Here is a 21388-nt window from a genome sequence, read left to right as displayed (position 1 = left end):
TCCGCCCCTCTCGCGGTGGCCCCGCCCCCTGCCTTTCCAGTCCGGTCCCGCCCAGTGGCAGACGTGTGACGCCAGCGCGCTGTCCGGTCTCAGGCGCACGGCGGTGAGCGGAGAAGGCGGAAGTGTCGCCGGGAGAGCCGGGTGGCGGCCGCTCATAGCAGCGCTCATGGGGCTGTCGGGGAGTGACGACGTTAATGCTCGGGATGGCGAGGAGGAGGTCAAGTCCAAGGTACAAACCGGCTTACTTCCGGTAAGATGTGTGACGTCAGTCAGCGCGCCGGAAGTTGCTGTTGCCATGTGCAGGATTAAACATGGCGGCGTATTTGGGTGTAGGGCGGCTGGTCCGAGCGCCTGAGGAGGGCGCCACCGAGCATTAATATAAAGGGAGGAGATCTAGATGTCCCTCCACCCTGGAGTCAGTGTACAGAGCAGAGAATGAGGAGATCAAGGCCAGACTTCTCCCCTCTACAGAGACAGCTCTGTTACTGATGACCCCTTTGGGTAGATTTCACCTCCCTGTGACACCAGGGCAGGCGACACGGCAATGATAACATGGCTGACGGTCTAACCCATCCCTGTGCTGATTATTGCTGTCTGTGTCCCCAGTGGAGAGATTTCACATCGCTTCCTGTGCCAGCAGGAAGTCAGCGGGGACACAGACTGAAAATAGAAAGACGGGGGCACTGTTTTCCCTGACTCTCATTTACACTGCAGGTGGCCGAGCTCATATTACTGCTTCCATGTCCGTTGTACGGCCCCAGGACAGATCACATCACCGCCATTCCCACTGTTATTTATCTCTTTTCTTCCCAGCCTGACTGGCCCGCCCCTTTCATTGATTGGATTTCCAGCCTGACTAGCCCGCCCCTCTCATTAATTGGATTTCCAGCCTGACTGGCCCGCCCCTCTCATTGATTGGATTTCCAGCCTGACTGGCCCGCCCCTCTCATTGATTGGATTTCCAGCCTGACTGGCCCGCCCCTCTCATTGATTGGATTTCCAGCCTGACTGGCCCGCCTCACTCATTGATTGGATTTCCAGCCTGACTGGCCCACCCCTTTCATTGATTGGACTTCCAGCCTGACTGACCCCGCCCCGCTCATTGATTGGATTTCCAGCCTGACTGGCCCGCCCCGCTCATTGATTGGATTTCCAGCCTGACTGGCCCCGCCCCGCTCATTGATTGGATTTCCAGCCTGACTGGCCCCGCCCCGCTCATTGATTGGATTTCCAGCCTGACTGGCCCGCCCCTCTCATTGATTGGATTTCCAGCCTGACTGGCCCGCCCCTTTCATTGATTGGACTTCCAGCCTGACTGGCCCGTCCCTTTCATTGATTGGATTTCCAGCCTGACTAGCTCATCCCTTTTAATTGATTGGATTTCCAGCCTGACTGGCCCGCCCCCGCTTATTGATTGGATTTCCAGCCCAACTGGCCCACCCTTTTCATTGATTGGATTTCCAGCATGACTGGCCCGCCCCTTTCATTGATTGGATTTGCAGCCTGACTGGCCCGCCCCTTTCATTGATTGCCTTTCAGTTCTTTCAATCATGGAGGCTCAGCATCACCTGTGGGCATTACCTTAGGGCAGTCTGCATGCAAATACTGTCTTGCCCAGGAACGCCCACTCCTCCAGACTGACACCCACTTATCAAGGCATTGTGATATTTTCATAACTCCTCCCAAGAGCCCGCCCACTGATTGCATCAGAGCTGAGGGCCCTGGGGAGGAGTAATGAGGCAGGGGGCTGTGATGTTTTCAGAAGGCTATGTACAGCACCCTGCCAGCCCCTCCCACCATGATCTGCCTGCATTGCATAGGGAAGCACAGAGACTCCGTGATGTCATCACTGGATCTGAAATAAAGTTATATATTAAAAATGGTTTTATTTCATTAGCAGGTTGATTCGGTGGGAAAAGAGGGCCCAGTGAGGTGAAAATATCTACAGATTTAACTATACATTTTTGGGAAATTCAAAAACCCATTTTAATCTTTTTAAATCTACAGTTTTATTTAAAAAAATAAAATCCCCGGAGATCCTGCCATAATGGTCCTTGCTCAAGCACTTCCTGTTATAGGGTGACAAAAGTGCTTGTGTTGTCATCGGGTCACATGGACCTTTTACCATATTTACAACCAACTCTTTCTTCCCTCTTCCAAAGCCACTTATCAGATTCGGGGGGGGGGGGGGGGGCTGTACCATCCCAGCACCCCCCGACCTCAGTATTCCTCCCCAGACCCCTCAGACCTGACATCCTCCAGCCAGGAAATCATCTATCTGACTTCCTGCAACTTCTAATATACATTCTGAGAAGCTCACAGTGTGCAGTGAAATCTGAGTAATCCTCTTGTAGTACAGGAGAGGAGCCGGTACAACTGTGCTAGACTGAAGAAGGGGGGGCCGGAGGTCAGATTTGGAGCTTCCTTTTTGTAAATGGGTTTACATTTCCCTAAAACCTGGCCAGTCAGTCACACCTTGTACATTGTGAACATACTTTTATTTCACTGCAATACATCTTGTTATTCCCACGTTTTATTCTCTAAACCAGTGGTCTCTGCGGCCCTTTGCTTGCTGTAATCCGCCCTTTGGGGCATTATTCCTCCCACTGACACCAACGAAGGGGCACTATTCTTCCCACTGAAGCCAATGATGGGGCACTATTTCTCACATTATTACCAGTGATGGGGCACTTTTCCTCCCACTGACACCAATGATGGGGCATTATGCCTCCCACTGACACCAATGATGGGGCATTATTCCTCCCACTGACACCAATGATAGGGCATTATTCCTCCCACTGACACCAATGATGGGGCACTATTCCTCCCACTGACACCAATGATGGGGCATTATGCCTCCCACTGACACCAATGATGGGGCACCATTCCTCCCACTGACACCAATGATGGGGCATTATTCCTCCCACTGACACCAATGATAGGGCATTATTCCTCCCACTGACACCAATGATGGGGCACTATTCCTCCCACTGACACCAATGATGGGGCACTATTCCTCCCACTGACACCAATGATGGGGCACTATTCCTCCCACTTGCACCAATGATGGGGCACTATTTCTCACATTATCACCAGTGATGGGGCACTTTTCCTCCAACTGACACCAATGATGAAGCACTATACCTCCCACTGACACCAATGATGGGGCACTATTCCTCCCACTGACACCAATGATGGGGCACTATTCCTCCCACTGACACCAACGAAGGGGCACTATTCCTCCCACTGAAGCCAATGATGGGGCACTATTTCTCACATTATTACCAATGATGGGGCACTTTTCCTCCAACTGACACCAATGATGAAGCACTATTCCTCCCACTGACACCAATGATGGGGCATTATGCCTCCCACTGACACCAATGATGGGGCACCATTCCTGCCACTGACACCAATGATGGGGCATTATTCCTCCCACTGACACCAATGATGGGGCATTATTCCTCCCACTGACACCAATGATGGGCCATTATTCCTCCCACTGACACCAATGATGGGGCACTATTCCTCCCACTGACACCAATGATGGGGCACTATTCCTCCCACTTGCACCAATGATGGGGCACTATTCCTCCCACTGACACCAATGGTGGGGGCGCGATTCCTCCCATAATACCAACAATGGAGCACTATTATTCCCCCTAATACTAATGATGGAGCATTGTTTGCTCCCACTGGCCACAGTCCGGCCCCCATAAAGATTGAAGGACAGTAAACTGGCCCTTTGTTTAGAAAGTTTGCAGATCCCTGACCTAGACAGTAATAGGGTATTTATTGTATACAATAATATTTCTGTATTGTTATCTAGCCTGATGATGGATCTTTTTTGTTTTTAGGAGATTGCTATTCCTCTCGGTGAGCACCCTCTCCAGTACCGCTACACCTTCTGGTATTCCCGCAGGACTCCCTCCCGGCCGGCAAGCACTCTGAACTATGCAGAGAACATCCGTCCGTTTGGCACAGTGGCCACAGTAAGAGCCAATGACCTACCTTATACTTCCTCTGCTACAAGGTTTGGTGTGTTTTCAGGGATGAGTGGACATTGTGATTACATAATGAACTTGCCTCGTTTCCGGGACTTCAACACGCTGATCACACCATTGAGCATGACAAAGTGGTGACACCATAAATCTTAATTTCAACCGCCATGTTTTAGGCCTGGTTCACACCATGGTGCAGAGAGGGCAGTTTTTCTGCAAGGGCACAAAAAAAAACAAAACATTGGTTCTCTTTGTGCCCTGTTAACACAACGTGCAGATTTTTTCTGCGCGGGAATCTGCAACGTGTTCTGCACAGGAAAAAAAAGCTGACGTGACATCAACATTGGTGTGACTAGGGCATGAAAACTGAGGATAACCGATATCTCTGCAAGTGAGATCTGCACAGTTTTCCCATCAGTTTCCATCACTTTTCATGCATGTATGGTGTGAATGAGCCCTTATAGGTGTCTCTAATTAGTGATTGTTGGAAGGCTGCCTAGAAATTCTGACTAAAACACTGGTGAAAAATGTATTTGAATCTTCAGAGGGATTTAACGTATAAGTCCCCCTTTTCAGAAAAAATGAAAAAAGTTGAACAAACATCCTACACCCTCTCTGGTTCCCACTGTACTTACCTCTGTGGGCGATGAGCTGTCACTTCCCACACAGCTGGTGTAGTGATCCAGGGATTTGAAATGCCCACTTTTTTTCTGTAGGTCCTAAAGGACAGATGAGATTGATTCTGATTGGTCAGAGCAGTCCAGTGCCAGCACTGACCAGTCAGAATCACTCTGATCGGTCACAGAAATCCTACAAGAAAGAAGGGGAAATATCCCTGGGCCGCTACACCAGCTGCATGGGCAGTGACAGCTCATCACCCACAGAGGTAAGTGCATCGGGGACCGGGGGGGGGGGGAGTGGGGAGGGTGTACCATGTTAGTTCACCTAATTTTTTTTTTTTTTTAAAAGATGAACTGATCCTTTAATGCCTGGGGGGTGGTGCGGGCAGCTTCTGCATCATGTGACCACTGTGATTTGCTCTCACCGCTGTCACATAATCAGGAGCCCATCTTGTTGGTTCCTGATCAGAAGCCGCGATCGGGAGATGCTGGTGACGGTTCATACAGTGTGAAGAGAGCGTGCTGTTCGCATGCAACCTCAAGCTGCTTGGGGGTGCATAATGGCAGTGGCTGGGCGTTAAAGCCCACTTTTCTTGCCACCACATACATGCATTACACGTTCTGCAAGAGGCTTAAAAAAATGTTTTCAAGGATAAAATATTGCAGCTTACTAGGCCTTAGATGCAGTGGCTGCATTCACTTTCTATTTTCATGCCAAGAACATTTTTAGCAAGTGCGGAAAATATTGGTTGATCCAGAAATTCCACATCTTGTCGTTTCCTGTGAGCTCCACTGATGGTACAAAACATCAAATCTCATCTTCCTTCCAAGTCATCTTCTGTAAACTACTAATTCCCTCACCCTCCACATAATGAAGATTTGATGACATATTTGTAGTCCAAACCCGGAGAGCAGCCTAGGGTGTCAATGTTGCTCCTCCCATGGATACAATATAGTGATTGAGTGCTGTCACCTTAGAACAGGAAGCGTGGTGTTACTGGCAGGATCACAGTGAAAAAAAAAAAGCCTGATGTATCTGTCTTCTGTAGGTGGAGCAGTTCTGGAGGGTGTACAGCCACCTGGTACGTCCCGGAGACCTGAGTGGGTACAGCGACTTTCACCTCTTTAAAGAGGGAATCAAGCCCATGTGGGAGGTAGGTGGAACAAGTGACTGTTTTGTGAGGTGATGGACTGTAATCTCAAAAGTTGCTGTAATGCGCAATAGAATATGTCTCTTCTACACACAGCTCCTCTTCGGGGGGAATTTGAACACCTAGCACTTAGATGCTGTCAGTCGGAAAGAACCATAATCCTCAGAATGGCCCCCAAGAGATCATTAATCTGCGTTCTTTTTTTAGAAGTAGAAGCGCGCAGCTGTCCGCACTCCTAGGTATAAGGCCATGCCACTGGTCCCTGTACCTCCATAGAGGGGGGAAAAAAAGTTGTAAGATGATTAGGTAAAAACTTTTTAAAATAGCAAACGTTATACTTACCTGCTTTGCACACAGCAGCCCCGATCCTCCTCTTCTCGGGTCCCCCTTTGGCACTCCTGGCCCCTCCCTTCTGCCGAGTGCCCCCAGAGCAAGCAGCTTGTTATGGGGGCACTCATGCATGGTCGATCCCGAGCTGCTGCTCTGCGTGTCCGTTCACACACAGAGCTCCGTCTCGCTTCTGCCCCTTCTCTCCCCCATTGGTTCACTGGCTGTGGTTAACTGCTGTGGTTGGCTCCCGCTGCTGTTTCAGCCAATGAGGAGGGAGAGTCCCCGGCGAGCCCAGGCTCTCTTGCACATCACTGGATCGTGATGGGGCACAGGTAAGTATTGGGGGGGGCTGCTGCACAGAGAAGGTTTTTTACCTTCATGCATAAAGTGCATGAAAGTAAAAAGCCTTCTCTGTGCAGCAGCCCCCCCCCCCCCCTGCCCAATACTTACCTGTGCCCCATCACGATCCAGTGATGTGCAAGAGAGCCTGGGCTCTCCGGGGACTCTCCCTCCTCATTGGCTGAAACAGCAGCGGGAGCTAACCACAGCAGTTAACCACAGCCAGTGAACCAATGGGCGGGGGGGGGGGCTGCCGCACAGAGAAGGTTTTTTACCTTCATGCATAAAGTGCATGAAAGTAAAAAGCCTTGAGCTTTTAGAACCACTTTAACAGCTTATTATAAAAAAAAAAAAAAAAGAAAGCAAGGTATTTATTAAAGCAGTGTATGCAATCACTTTAAACTGCAGCTGCTTATAGAACTGCTGGAATGCAACTAAATAAGATGGGGATACTAGTTCCCTGATGCATGCAAAGAGCCCACCTGATTATATCCCAGTGCCCCCCAAATCCTCCCCCCGCAAACATTCGCTGTGTCATTTTCCTTTACCTTGTGGCTGTTGAAGAAGCTAATAGAGCAAAATCTGCACTCCATTAGCTTTATTGAAGGGCAGGTGAGAAATAAGGAGTCTAATACCCATCCCGCCCCCCGGTGTCTCATTAAAGAGAACCTGTCACAACAAGGGAACTTTTTTTGTCCTTTATGTAATATGATGTTTTAGTGAAAAAAAAAATGCAAAAAATTTAAATCACACCTAAGTACTTAAACAAAAAAAATTGAGCCCAGCCTGCCCCCACATACATGCACAACTGGGCTCCTGCCCATGATAACGTTGCTTTGTGCTACACATGCTAGTACATGCTAGGGCCATTACTCAGAGTTAACTCTAAACTGATGACCTATAGGGGCTTTTAAAGCATCTGTATGGTACTGAAGTCGCCATTTCACAGTCACAACTTTAAGGCTTCACGCGTTGGGGTATTTATTTATTTGGTGCAACCTAATTTTATATATTTTACCAGGGTGGTTAAGCCGGGAGAGGACACACGGGCATAGGCGCACAGCAGGGGGTGAGCGGTGGTCTGTGGTTGCTCTGTGCGGACTACAGTCGCTACTCACCTCCTGCTGTGCGGCCCGGTCATCAACAGGTGTCAGTCCGCGGCCCGGGGGGGTTGGGGACTCCTGTTCTAGGGTGTCTGCTTTCAGAAAATATATACATTTTTTGGGGTGCTAACTAATTTTCAGGTCTAAGATGATTTTTTTTTTAAATGTGTGCAAAAAAAAAGAAAAAAAAGAGAATGAAAAAGCACCTGAGGCAGCGAAAGGGTTTAAAGTAAGTTGTGGCAATGTGAGTTGTGAAGTGTTCTGGAATAGGAGAAAATTCATTATATATCACTAACTTAGTCTTAAAATACCAACCTGATCGTTCTCTTCGCTCCTCCCAAGACCTCCTGCTCTCCAACTCCCTCGTCACCTCATCCCATGCTTGCCTCCAGGACTTCTCCAGAGCCTCTCCCATCCTCTGGAATGCTCTACCCCAATCTGTCCGACTTTCTCCTGCTTTGTCCACTTTCAACTGATCCCTGAAAACTCATCTCTTCAGAGAAGCCTATCTGGCCCCCACCTAACAACTGTACATTTATTTTCTCCATCAGCACATCCCCCACAGTTATTACCTCTTGTATCTCTTGACCTTCCCTCTTAGATTGTAAGCTCTAAGGAGCAGGGCCCTCTGAATCCTACTGTATTAAAGTGTATTATATTTGTACTGTCTACCCTCAAGTTGTAAAGCACTGTCTAAACTATTGGTGCTATATAAATCCTGCATAATAATAATAATTAAAAAAATGCTTACATCTCATCAGGCTCTAAGTACCCTTTTTTTTTTTTCAGGATGAAGCCAATAAAAATGGAGGTAAATGGATCATACGCCTAAGGAAAGGTCTGGCCTCTCGGTTCTGGGAGAACATCATCCTGGCTATGGTGGGGGAGCAGTTCATGGTGGGAGAAGAGATCTGCGGAGTGGTTGTATCTATACGATTCCAGGTATTAACATCTCCCTATGACCTATGGCTACACAATAGGTGTTGGGTTTAGTTCCTTCTTCCAGAAAGGACAGGAAATAGAACTGACTTGGGTCCTATATATACACAAATTTTTTACGGCAAGCTGCTGATCGACTGTGAGATGTTCATTTCTGTGGACGAGTGCTGCTTCAGTCCTGGAAATCCCAGTGACTTGTTTTACAGATAGCAGAAGGAAAATCTTATGTAGAAGAGGGAAAGAGACAGGCAAGCCTAGTGGAGTTCTGTAGTGTGAGGGAGGAGATCGCGGTACGCTGTGTACATGTTCTTTGTCATCACTCAACACACCAGAAGACACTTTTTTTTTTTTTTTTTTTTTTTTTTTTTTATATATAACTGCTTCAGTGTTTGATTCGTGCAGTCTCCTTTATCCATCATCAAACAGGAAATTTCACCTGGCAGGGCAATTTTGATCTTTTCATAGTATTTTCAGGGCACAGCAGAAGGAAGGTGAAAGATTATATTTGGAAACTTACTTGAGATGCCTTGATATATTCCAGGCAGACATCCAGCTTAACCTCATGGGTCTCACTTTCTGCTAAACAAATGAAAATAGACCGAAAATATTGAAAAAAGAAAATTAAAAAAAAAGGTTTTTTTTTGTTTCTGTTATAAAATTTTGCAAATAAGTAATTTTTCTCCTTCGCTGATGCGCACTGAAGAGGCGGCACTGATATGCTGCACTGATGGGCACTGATATGCTACACTGATGGGGCTGCACTGATCATCAGTGCCTTGATTATTAGTGTAAATGTCCCCTGTCACAGGAAAGCCGGTTATTGGCTTTCCTTTTCTTAGAAACTGACCACACTGAGGAAAGGAAATGCCGATAACTGGCATTTGTTTACATGGGATCAGCGGTGATTGGACACAGCTGTTCACTTGGTAAATGTCATTGGCTCTTTACCCTGATTGGTGATGCGCTGTGTCTGAGGGACATGGATCACCACCGATCACCCTTCTGCCTGCCCCAGGGGGCGCCCACAAGCGCCATATGAGCAAATGTCATAAGACGTTCACCCGTAAGGAAGAGTGTCCCGCACTTCGTATGTGGTTTTTTCTTTTTGTCTGTGTTTATCGGCCAGCGCGAGATGACGTCACTCCTGCGCATGGGCAGTAGGCCATCATTCTGCTACACAGGGATCGTCTTGTCTACAGTAAACTGGGCTGCATATGCACAGCTCAGTTTACATGCGGGGGTGGGGGATGCTGTGAGCAGGCAGGTAAGTGTATTGTATTGCAGAAGAGATGTTGCATATCTCTTCTGCGATAGAAAACCAACCTGCTTGCAGTGAACAACAACAGAACTTTAGTACTTTAGAACGTTAATAGCCCCGGCTTTTATTTCCTTTTAGGTGATAGCAGGTAATAGGTATGTCCTGCATTAATATAATACACAGTATTTTGTATTTTCCACACATTTATTTTTGGGTGGGATTTAGCTTGTTTCTGATCAGAGTTTTGAAATTTTAGGATTATTACAGACTTCACCCCTAGAAAAAGGGTGTGGGGGGCACCGGATCTCTTAAAGCAGAGGGATTTTCCATTCATGTATTAACCACTTCAGCCCCGGAAGATTTTACCCACTTCCTGACCAGAGCACTTTTTGCGATTCGGCACTGCGTCGCTTTAACTGACAATTGTGCAGTCATGCGACGTTGCACCCAAACAAAATTGACGTCCTTTTTTTCCCACAAATAGAACTTTCTTTTGGTTGTATTTGATCACCTCGGCGGTTTTCATTTTTTGCGCTATAAACAAAAAAGAGCGACAATTTTGAAAAAAAAAGCAATATTTTTTACTTTTTGCTATAATAAATATCTGCCAAAAATATATTTAAAAAAATGATTTTTTTTTCCTCAGTTTAGGCCGATATGTATTCTTCTACATATTTTTGGTTAAAAAAAAAATCGCAATAAGCGCACATTGATTGGTTTGCGCAAAATTTATAGCGTCTACAAAATAGGGGATAGTTTTATAGCATTTTTATTATTTTTTATTTTATTTTTTTTACTAGTAATGGCAGCTATCTGCGATTTTTATCGTGACTGCGACATTATGACGGACACATCGGACACTTTTGACACTATTTTGGGACCATTGTCATTTATACAGCGATCAGTTCTATAAAAATGCACTGATTACTGTGTAAATGACACTGGCAGGGAAGGGGTCAACAACTAGGGGGCGATCAAGGGGTTAAGTGTGTCCTAGGGAGTGATTCTAACTGTGTGGGGGATGGGCTACCACTGACATGACAGCGATCACTGCTCCCGATCACAGAGAGCAGTGATCTCTGTAATGTCACAAGGCAGAACAGGGAAATGCCTTGTTTACATAGGAACTTCCCCGTTCTACGGCTCCTTGACACGATCCCCGGGAGACCAGCGGACATCGAGTCCGCCAGTCCCGCAAGCACGGTCACCCTGTACGCAGCGGCGCGCGCCCGCTAACCCCGCCCGATGACAGGGAGCGATGATCTCTGTCATGTCACAAGGCAGAACAGGGAAACGCCTTGTTTACATAGGCACTTCCCCGTTCTGCGGCTCCATAACACGGTCACCAGGAGACCAGCGGACATCAAGTTCGCCAGTCCCGTGAGCACGGTCACCCTGTACGCGGCAGCGCGCGCCCGCTAATTAGAGGGGATGTACAGGTACGCCCATTTACCCGCCAAAGCCATTGTGCCGACGTATATCAGCGTGCAGCAGTCGGCAACTGGTTAAGCAATATAGAGGAAGTGAGCTCCTTTAGACCCCTTGCACACAGGGCTGTGTATCTGCAGTACATCCATCCCACCACGTCAGTGGACATGAGAGGGAGAGATTCAGCATACAGCTCCGCTGCAGGAGCCTGTCAGAATCTACGGCAGGCCAGGGCTGAATGCTGTACTGAGTGGTAGAGGTGTTCAGGGGCAAGGTTCTGCAGGGGGGCTGCACACTCCATCTGTTCCTCCAAAGCACACTAAAATGCACTGCAGCTGGACGGACTTGTGTGCAACGGGACTTGGCCAGCTTCCCCTGTGGTGGTCAAATGACGGCTCTTTGCACTAGCAGGGACTGGGTATGCAAGGAGGAACCTTCATAACTAAACCCTTTTGGGGAGAAACACATCACAGCAGAGGGTCTAGTGGTGACAAATGTTCTAGATTCTGGCTTTGTTAGTCTTCACTATTTGCAATAAAGTTTGTTGGATATTCAGAAGAAAACAGCAAAAGTAAGTACTGTTTGTATCTGGATTAGAGGTCGATCGATATATCGGCCAATATTTGGCGTTTTTTATTTAATCGGCATCGGCCGATTGTGCTGATAAAAAAGGCCGATTATAACTTCAGCGGGACTTGCAAATGACTTCTGTAATAGAAGTCAATACAAGTTGCCTGAAGTCTTCTGTGAAGTGACTTCTCTCCTTCTCTGGGCAGCCTGCCAAATCTGATAAAAAAGAACCTGAAGAGATACAATGTTTACACTTATCAATGGACTGAACTCTGTGTGTAGAAGCTCTCAGTTTAACCATTTAAATCTTTAAATCTTTTCTGACATTTGTTGCTTACAAGTAAAAATCCTGTATTTTCTGCTAGAAAATCAATTCAAACCCCCAAACATTATATATATATATATATATATATATATATATATATATATATTTATATTTTTTTTAGCAGAGACTCTAGGGAATAAAATAGCGGTTGTTGCAATATTTTATGTCACACGGTATTTGCGCAGCGGTCTTTTAAACGCAATTTTTTTTGAAAAAATACACTAATGAATTAAAAAAAAAAACTAAGCAGTAAAGTTAGCCCATTTTTTTTTCATCCAAAAGTTTTGATTACCTCTTTTTGTGTATTTTAGATATTAGATATTTAAGATATAGTTTGTTTTTTTTTAATCTAAATTATACATACAAGTGAACTGATTGGAGGTTTGTTTTGTTTAATAAATGTTTAAATGTAACAAAATTGCTGTATCACTTATTACTTAAGGCTGCTTTCACACTGGAGCGGGCATGCGTTGACGGTAAAACACTGCTTGTTTTAGCTGCGCTTTATCGTCATTTTAGCGGGGCCATTCGGCTGTTAGCGGGGCGCTTATAACCCAGCTAGTGGCCGAGGAAGGGGTTAAATGCGCAGCTGCCGAAACGCTTTGCAGGCGCTTCGGCAGCGGTGCGCATTCATTTCAATGGGCAGGAGTGGTGGAGCAGCGGTATACACCGCTCCAAAGATGCAGCATGCAGGACTTTTTTTTAACTTCCTGCCAGCACATCGCCTCAGTGTGAAAGCACTCGGGATATCACACTGAGACTGCAGGGGAGCCGTTTTACAGGCACTTTACAGGCGCTATTTTTAGCCCTAAAGCGCCTGAAAAACGCCCCAGTGTGAAAGGGGCCTAACTGTTAGATTTTATGAGATGAAGGGAAAAAAAAAAAATCGGCCTAACATATCGACCCAAAAAAAATCGGCATCATATATTGGCCATCGGCCACCGCGATTTCTAAATATCGGCATCGGCCAGAGAAAAACCCATATCGGTCGACCTCTAATCTGGATATTATAGGTATGCACTGATGGTGAGTGGATGAACTGTAAGACTACCTGGAGCGGTCATATTCTTATATACCGTATATTTACTTTTTAAGAATGAAAGAGCCAAATGCAGAACATGCAAAGTCCACACTTTATTTTATTCAGACTCTTGTAGCATGAAAAACCAGTGGGGTTTAAAGGATTCCTCATCATCAAGGCATCTTCTGAACTGATGAAATCGGAGTGATCCTGAAGGCTAATTAGTATGAATGCTATTTACCCCTCAGAATCACTCCCAATTTTTATTTTCCAATAATTTTTATTATTTTCCAATATAAAAGGGGGGGGGGGGGGGGTATTAAAAAAAGGATCGCAAAAACAGCACTCTCAGCAGGGGAAGCTCCTACTAAATCTGGAGTGGAGTCTCTCACTGGGTGCTCAGTCTGAAGAGGTATCCATCCATCGTAATAGACGTTTCAGAAGAAATGTCTAGTATGCCGTGATCAAGGCCCTTGTGCCGAAACGCGTTAGCTGTCTTACCGTTCCTGTACCGTACCTGGTATGTAGCAATAAAAACTTTCTATTTGGATTACTAGAGTTGCCAGCTACATTTCTTCTGAAACGTTAAAAAAAAAAAAAAGGATCACTCCAATTTTATGTTATTTTTAAGTCCATTACATGATCTTGTTCAGCTGTAGCAAGTCCTGATGAAAGGGGATGAACCCCCTTTACATGGGCTTTTTATGATACAAGACTCCAAATGAGATTAAATCTTGACATTTTACTTTCTATTTTTTGATTTGTTTCTCCTTGCACACCCAGCCCCCTCCCTCCTTCTTTCCTTGCATGGGCTGTCTCTGTGTGATCCCTTGACCTCTAACAGGTTGGGCCCCCATTACTTGTCCTTACCACTGGTGAGAAGGCATAGTATGTTTGTACTGTGCACCCCTACAGCCCGGTCCTCCATCCCCTTGCTCTTCAGGGGCAAATAAATTGCCCTTCAATGCTGCATACCATCTTAGGTTGTTCTGAGCGATCACTGACCACCCTATTTGGCCCTATTTGGCCTATACATGTACATAATTCTCAGTGTACGCTTATGCTGTTTTTGCAAGTAATAACTTTTATATTGTAGTATAATATCCCCCATAACAAATGTCATTTATTTACTATTCTAAGTTTGTATGTATGTATGATTTTTTTTTTTTCGCGGTCTGTGATGCTCTCCATGCACTTTGAGCATTGACGGATTAGAGCTTGCTTTTATATGACCCCCACAGGAGGACATCCTCTCCATCTGGAATAAGACAGCCAACGATCAGCTGAGTACAGTCCGCATCCGAGACACGCTACGGAGAGTCCTCAACCTTCCGCCAAACACCATCATGGAGTACAAAACTCACAATGACAGTCTGAAGTAAGTTAGGACGGTTCTGAACCTGGGATGATCCAGATGTCTATGCTCTGTGCCTTCTCTGCGCCACCCATTATGAAATGAACATATCTGCCCTAATATGTCACCATTGTCTAGAAATTGTCAGTGCTTTGTACCACAGAATTAGAGAACCTGTCACCAGACTCCTCTTCCCAATAACAATCTTCCCATAAGATAATATGTGCATTTAACATATTTTATGAATGTTATCTACCTATAAAATTCCCCCCCTTACTTAGACTTCCAAGAACTCTGAGACTGTTGCTGGGGGTTGCCATCTTGGATGTGATGTCAGCAGACTGCTAAGTGACGTTCTATAGCACTGTTTCTCAAGATTTTTCCAGTTGGAGCGCCCTTGAACAGTATTTTCAGTCTCGAGGCACCCCATTCTAAGGCTTGCTTCACGTTACTGCGTTTCGCAGAGCGTGCGCAAAAAAAAAAAAGACTTATTTCCGTAAATTTTTAAAAAAGGGTCTGGGGACTTCTTTCCTTGTATTGCTGCAGGTAGGGCAGCCCATTAAAATAATGGAGACATTTCCTGGTCTGTGCAGCTGCAAACCAGGAAATGTCCCGCTGCCTGTGATTATCGGTGTGCAGTGTCGGCTTACTGGCAGGATCGGCACGTGGGATATCGAACACGCCCGAGCCCATCTCTAGTGACCACTGCTATTTGCTGTCACAGTGGTCACATGACCTTGTCTGAGCATGCTCTAAACACAGAAAACTCTGCCACCCATAGACACATATGCATGGTATATGGACATTAAACCCCACCCTCTTTGCTGCTGCACATATGCGTTACATGGGTGGCAAAAGAATCATATTTTGGAGAATGCAGTTGGAGGACTGAGACTGTGTGTATGGGGGGAGGGGGCAGACCTCCAACTATCATTCAAGAATATCATTCAAGTCACCAGCAGCTGTTTAAAAACCAGAAGATCAGTATAACGGCTTGTGTCAATGGACTTTGGGCTAGTGTCAGAGATCAATCAGATTTAATGGACGGGTTTGACCTCCTTCTGTCCTGTATCTGATTGGCTTTAAGCAGGTTTTGCATTTCTATAGGCTTCTATATGAATGTATGACTCATTTAAAGCTAAGAAAAGCCCCTCGGCACAGGTCCTTGGGCTGACTGATGATTGTCTTTAACGAAAACGACTGTAAACTAAATGCGAGTTACCGCATTTAGCCGCGTTTCGTTTACAGGCGTTTTTCATTTTTGGCTATTTTGAAAAAAAAAAAAAAAAATATATATATATATATATATATATATATATATATATATATATATAATTTATTAGGGTTGTCCCGATACTAGTATCGGCACCGATACCGAGCATTTGCCCAAGTACTTGTACTCGGGCAAATGCTTCCGCCGATACCTAAACAGTCAGCGGTGATCAGCACGTGGGGGAGTTACAAGCTTCTCCCCCCGCGGCTTTAGTGACATACAGCGGTGATCGGTGCTTGTAACTTCCCCACACGATCACCGCTGATTGTCACCTCATCCTCCTCCATGCCCCCTCCGTTCCTCTGTCCCCCTATGCTGTTCCCCTCCGTTGCTCTGTCCCCCTCCATTCCGGTGTTCCGCTGTCCCCCTCCGTTGTTCTGTCCTCCTCCGCTGTCCCCCTCCGTTGTTCTGTCCCCCTCCGTTGTTCTGTCCCCCTCCGTTGTTCTGTCCTCCTCCGCTGTCCCCCTCCGTTGTTCTGTCCCCCTCCGTTGTTCTGTCCCCCTCCGTTGTCTTGTCCCCCTCCGTTGTCTTGTCCCCCTCCGTTGTCCTGTCCCCCTCCGTTGTCCTGTCCCCCTCCGTTGTCCTGTCCCCCTCCGTTGTCCTGTCCCCCTCCGTTGTCCTGTCCCCCTCCGTTGTCCTGTCCCCCTCCGTTGTTCTGTCCCCCTCCGCTGTCCCCCTCCGTTGCTCTGTCCTCCTCCGCTGTCCCCCTCCGTTCCGGCGTTCCGCTGTCCCCCTCTCCGCTGTGTGAATGGACGGCTGACTCTGTCTATTCACATAACTGAAACATTGTAATCTCCTGTGATTACGATGTGTCATTTTATGAATGGAGAGGAGCCGCTGCCTTCTTTCCATTCATTCTCAGTGCAGCTGAGGCTGCAGAGAAAGGGATTGGGGAATCTCTATCCTCTGTCTCTTTCTCTGTCTCAAAGGGGAGATATCAGAGGTCTGTTAAGACCCCTGATATCTCACCAAAGCCCCCCAACAGGGCTGATAAAAAAAAAAAAAACACACATATTGCAATAAAGAATAAAAAAAAAATAATTGTAAAAAAATAATGAATGTAAAAAAAAAAAAACACACAGAAACCGTTCATATCCCCCCCCCCCCCAAAAAAAACACCTCTGTCATGTGACATTAAAAAAAAGTATCGGTAATCGGTATCAGCGAGTACTTGAAAAAAAGTATCGGTACTTGTACTCGGTCCTAAAAAAGTGGTATCGGGACAACCCTAATATATATATATATATATATATATATATATATATATATATATATATATATATATATATATATATATATATATATATATATATATATATAATTTTTTTTTTTCCAAACGCTTCTAAACATAAATGCGGCATGTAAACGCGGTAAAATGGACATTTTAAACGTGGGTAACTATCTGTCAAGTTAAATCATTCAGGAGAGGTTGTAAAAACGGCCCATGTACATGAAGCCTTATACTTACTGTACACATTCGATTCAAAGATTGGAAGTATTAAAGTGGTGTTCAGAGCTTTTTTTCTCAGAAAACAGGTGCAGGAACGCAACAGTAGATGACCCCCCCCCCCCCCACACACACACACACACACACACACAATTTCACCAACAGTGGAAGGGTCTTATACCGGGAGTGCATTTACGTACAGAGTGCAGAGTTCAGGGGGTGTTACAGAATGCAGAGTTCAGAGTTGCGCTACTTGAAGAGTTCGGGGGATGCTATGTACATAATGCAGAATTCAGAGGTGCGCTGCAGTGTGCAAAGTTCAGGGGTGCACTACACACAGAGTGCAGAGTTCAGCCTTCTTCCAAAGCTGCTAACCTCTGCACCCCCCCATCCACATCTCACTTTCACCCCTCTGTATGCATCTCTCCTTCCGCTGCCCTCATCTTCTCCCTCCCACCCTAAAAGCTCCACCAACTTCCTCATATCATCTGCCTCTAGTACCTCCCCGCACACTGTAGGTGGCTGTACCTCCTCACTTGATGGAAGATCATCCAGTGGGGGTGCCAGGATCTGCACTGCACACCGGGCACCTGCATCTCCCTTATCCCCATCCTGCACTCAGTGGGAGTCGCTCAAGAGATCATATCTGTGGGAGCCATTCGAAGACAAGCTGCCACTGAGCGCAGAAGCCGGACTTCTGTGTTTAAAAGTGATAGTGGTGAGCAGGGAGCAGAGGGCCTGACCCAGAGGTGGTGGAACTGAGTTTCACCAAGTTCCAGCTGGAAAAAAGACCTGGTGGTGTTAAAGGTCCGCCTTTTTATTAAAATAATAAACAATGGTTTTGCACAGAGCAGTCCTGATCCTCCCCTTCATGGGTCCTCCGCTGGCTCCTCCCCCTTGACTAGTGCCCCCCCAATAGCAAACCACTTGCTATGGGGGAACTGGTGCAAGCTCGCTCCCGAGCCCTGCTCTATGCGTCCATTAGACACATAGAGCTCATTGGCTTACTGGCTTTGATTGAAAGCAGCGGGAGTCAATGGTTCCTGCTGCTGGCTGCTGTCTCTGCCAATGAGGAGAGGGAAGCCCAGGAGAGCCGAGGCTCCCATGCACATTGCTGGAGGGGGCTCCGGTGAGTATTGGAGGGGCGGGGGGGTGGTTTGGGAGGAGCAGCACAGAAGCAACACAGAAAGTTTTTTTACCTTCAGGCATAGAATGCCTGAAGGTAAAAAATCTTCAGCCTTCACAACCACGTTTAAGTTTATCTAAACCCAACAAATATTTGATGCATGACCATGTACTAGTCCTTAGATGTGGTGGTTGCCTTAGTTTTCTTCTTTCAGGCTTTTATTTCTTTATTTTCACCCGTTGATCCTGCAAGTGCCACACTTCCTGTCCTAGGGTGACAATGCTCACTCACCATACTGTATCTATGAAGCAGCAGCCTTGCCCCCATGAGACAGGACTACAGAACACCTGTCCCTCTCAATAACATAGAATAGTAGTACATAAAGGAAACCTGGGCAGGACTGATAACACTGCTGGAGATTTTTAGTGCAGCAGAGAACACAGGAAGTTAGAAAATCACTGGATTTCTGGCAGGATCGACAGGTTTGTTTGTGTTTTTTTTTTTTTTTTGCAGTTGCAGCACTTTAAATAGATAAAACATGGGGGTGATGTGCGTGTATTGCAGAGTGTAACTGTATTTGTAATTTTTTATTTTTTTTTTCTCAGACATTTACTTTAATAAAGATTTTATTTACTTTACCAGAGACAACTCAAGTTTCAGAAATACAAAACTGACTCTATAGCACCGTCCGTCTCTTCTTGTACACGGGTGCATTTCACCACACACTGTCCGGGAAGATCCGTCATATTAGATCCTGGCAAACCCAGACCTGGAATCAGAACGTAGCTCTGCCTCGCTTTGGTCAGGCCATTTCAGAAAATCTTGGCGGTTCTTCAAGTCTTCACCCGATCTGAACCGGGAAAAAACTCCGTCAGTGTCAACTCAACGGAGAAAAACTGTCAGAAGTGTCCATAGGTGAATAATATTAAGCTGGTATTTTTCTGCAAATTAAAAGAATAATTTACAATAAAATATTTTTGTGCGATTTTCCACAACATTTACGGGCATGTTTCTTGGCTTTGAACTTTTTAAAACTGGTAATTGGTATGACCCACGTCTTTGGGAACGGTCAAGAATGTCCGTCTTCGATGTTCTACCAGCGACGGCCCACACAGCAGAATAACTGGTAGGGGTGGTTAACTAGAAGTTGTACACGGGGGAAACTGGCGTCCGCCGCCTTTAAAGGGGTGGTCTGGCGCGTTGTTGAGGTGCCCCATGAAGAAGATGGCGAGGGTGCCCATCACGAAGAGGGGGAGAGCTCCCCAGAAACACAAGACATCTATAACTTTCCCGATCAAGATCCAGTTTTCCATTTCCTAGAGATAAAAGGAAGAAACTCATCACAGCTGTGCTACTTCCTAAAGTATGGCCAGAGCTTTCCTGTGATCCAGATTCAGCCGACAGCGGGCTTTCACAGTGTCACAGAGCCGCTCTAGGCTTTTCAAGGAGCCCGGCTTTAATGTCGGGATCCACCCAAATGCCTGTCAGCACATCACTGAGAGCTTAAGCTAGTCGCCCTCTCCCCCTCCACAGCCCAGCACTGGAGGGGCAAAAGAGAGAGACAAAATGACTAACCGTCACCACTCTTTGCTCATTGCAGATTGAGAACTGAACGATCAGTAGTCATGTGATCACTCAGTTCTCAGTCTTAGAGTTGAAGGGGGACAGCTAGCTGAGTCTTCCTACCGTGTTTCCCCGAAAATAAGACCTAGCGTTATTTACCAGCAGGGGTGGAATATAAGCCCTACCTCAAAAATAAGCCCTAGTTTTAAATGCTTGTAAAATCCTTGAATCCACTCTATTACAGTAGAATATAATGCACAATGTGTGCGTTTCTGTAATATAATTGTGGGGAAGAGAGCTCTGGCGGGTCACAGAAGCGCAGAGCGGCGCTATAATGAAGGTATTTGGCACAATTTTATATTGCAGAAACACACACACATTGTACATTATATACTACTGTAATAATAGGATTTTACAAGCATTTTAAACTTGGTTCACACTGGGGATTCCTGTCAGGCAGGGAGAGAGGGGGGGAGAGAAGACAGCACATTACATGGTAAGACCTACCCCGAATATAAACCCTACTGTGTCTTTTACTGACAAAATTAATATAAGACCCGGGCTTATTTTCGGGGAAACACGATAATAGGTAGACAGACAACAATAACAAACTGTGGGGTTGATTTACTGAAACTGGAGAGTGCAAATCTGGTGCAGCTGTGCATGGTAGCCAATCAGCTTTTAACTTCAGCTTGTTTGATTAAGCTTTAACAAAAAACCTGGAAGCTGATTGGTTTCTGTTGCAGAGCTGCACCAGATTTTGTACACTCCAGTTTTAGTAAATCTCTCCCTATGACTCTCCTGCAACATCCAAACCAAAATAAGATTGGGATTAGGTTTTTAAGGAGGCCCTTCCTGAACTCTATATTTTCTTTAGGAAATAATTCAAAGGGACTTTAAAATAAAAAAAAAAATATTATATATCACACTTTTCCAGGGGAAAAAAAAAAAAAAAAAAAAGCACCTCTGATCCTTCACTCTCCCGCGCCTCTGAACACTAATATGATAAAGAGGAGTCATCGACATTTCTTTCTAATATGATAAAGAGTCATCAACATTTCTTCTGAATCAAACAGTCCCAGGATTGTTGATCTGGTATTCCTCGCTGTGCTCAGTGGTTCCTCCCACCGATCACCACGTCCCTACAGTACACAGTAGTGATGGTAGGGGCTGGTGTGTGTGGTACCAAAAACACTTGGAAGCCTCGAATGCTGAAAATTCCTTGGGCTCTTGCAGAGAGCCAACATCTGAGCTGGCACCAGCCAACCAAAGAGGTATGCGGCATCTTCGCTTGTGCATTGACACATACTGCCATGCTTCTGTATTTGGTTCTATGGGCAGAAGCTAACTTTAACTAGTTTAATGCATAGTTTAAAGCGGAGGTCCTGCCAATTTTTTTTTTAAAAGTCAGCTTCAAATACTGCAGCTGCTGACTTTTAAAATATGGACACTTACCTGTCCAGGGCGCCCGCGATGTCGGCACCCGAAGCCAACCCGTTTCTCGGCTCTCGAGTGGAGGCGCCGCCATCTTCGGTAAGGG

General features: G+C 45.9%; 2 protein-coding genes across 4 annotated transcripts in view; one reads left to right on the top strand and one right to left on the bottom strand.

Moving 5' to 3' along the window:
• LOC141133543 (eukaryotic translation initiation factor 4E type 2-like) lies at nucleotides 1–19282 on the top strand. 2 transcript variants are annotated; one of them, XM_073622989.1, is made up of 6 exons: nucleotides 1–229; nucleotides 3858–3992; nucleotides 5671–5775; nucleotides 8334–8486; nucleotides 14327–14463; nucleotides 18928–19282. In XM_073622989.1, exons 1-6 carry the CDS (start codon nucleotides 167–169, stop codon nucleotides 18965–18967), a joined length of 633 nt encoding a protein of 210 aa, XP_073479090.1. In that variant the 5' UTR covers nucleotides 1–166; the 3' UTR covers nucleotides 18968–19282. The 2 variants fall into 2 exon arrangements, with proteins under 2 accessions (XP_073479090.1, XP_073479089.1); XM_073622988.1 differs by having other exon boundaries at nucleotides 1–250.
• The window catches only part of CHRNE (cholinergic receptor nicotinic epsilon subunit), a 51680-nt gene continuing 49185 nt past the window's right edge, over nucleotides 18894–21388 (bottom strand). For both annotated transcript variants that reach the window (XM_073622986.1, XM_073622987.1), the window contains exon 12: nucleotides 18894–19601. In XM_073622986.1, coding sequence (XP_073479087.1) covers nucleotides 19422–19601 — 180 coding nt within the window. In that variant the 3' untranslated portion in view covers nucleotides 18894–19421. The remainder of the gene's footprint in view (nucleotides 19602–21388) is intronic.

This window comes from Aquarana catesbeiana, linkage group LG03 (genome assembly GCF_042186555.1).
Source record: "Aquarana catesbeiana isolate 2022-GZ linkage group LG03, ASM4218655v1, whole genome shotgun sequence".
Taxonomy (NCBI): Eukaryota; Metazoa; Chordata; class Amphibia; order Anura; family Ranidae; genus Aquarana; species Aquarana catesbeiana.
This window is presented reverse-complemented; position numbering and strand designations above follow the sequence as displayed.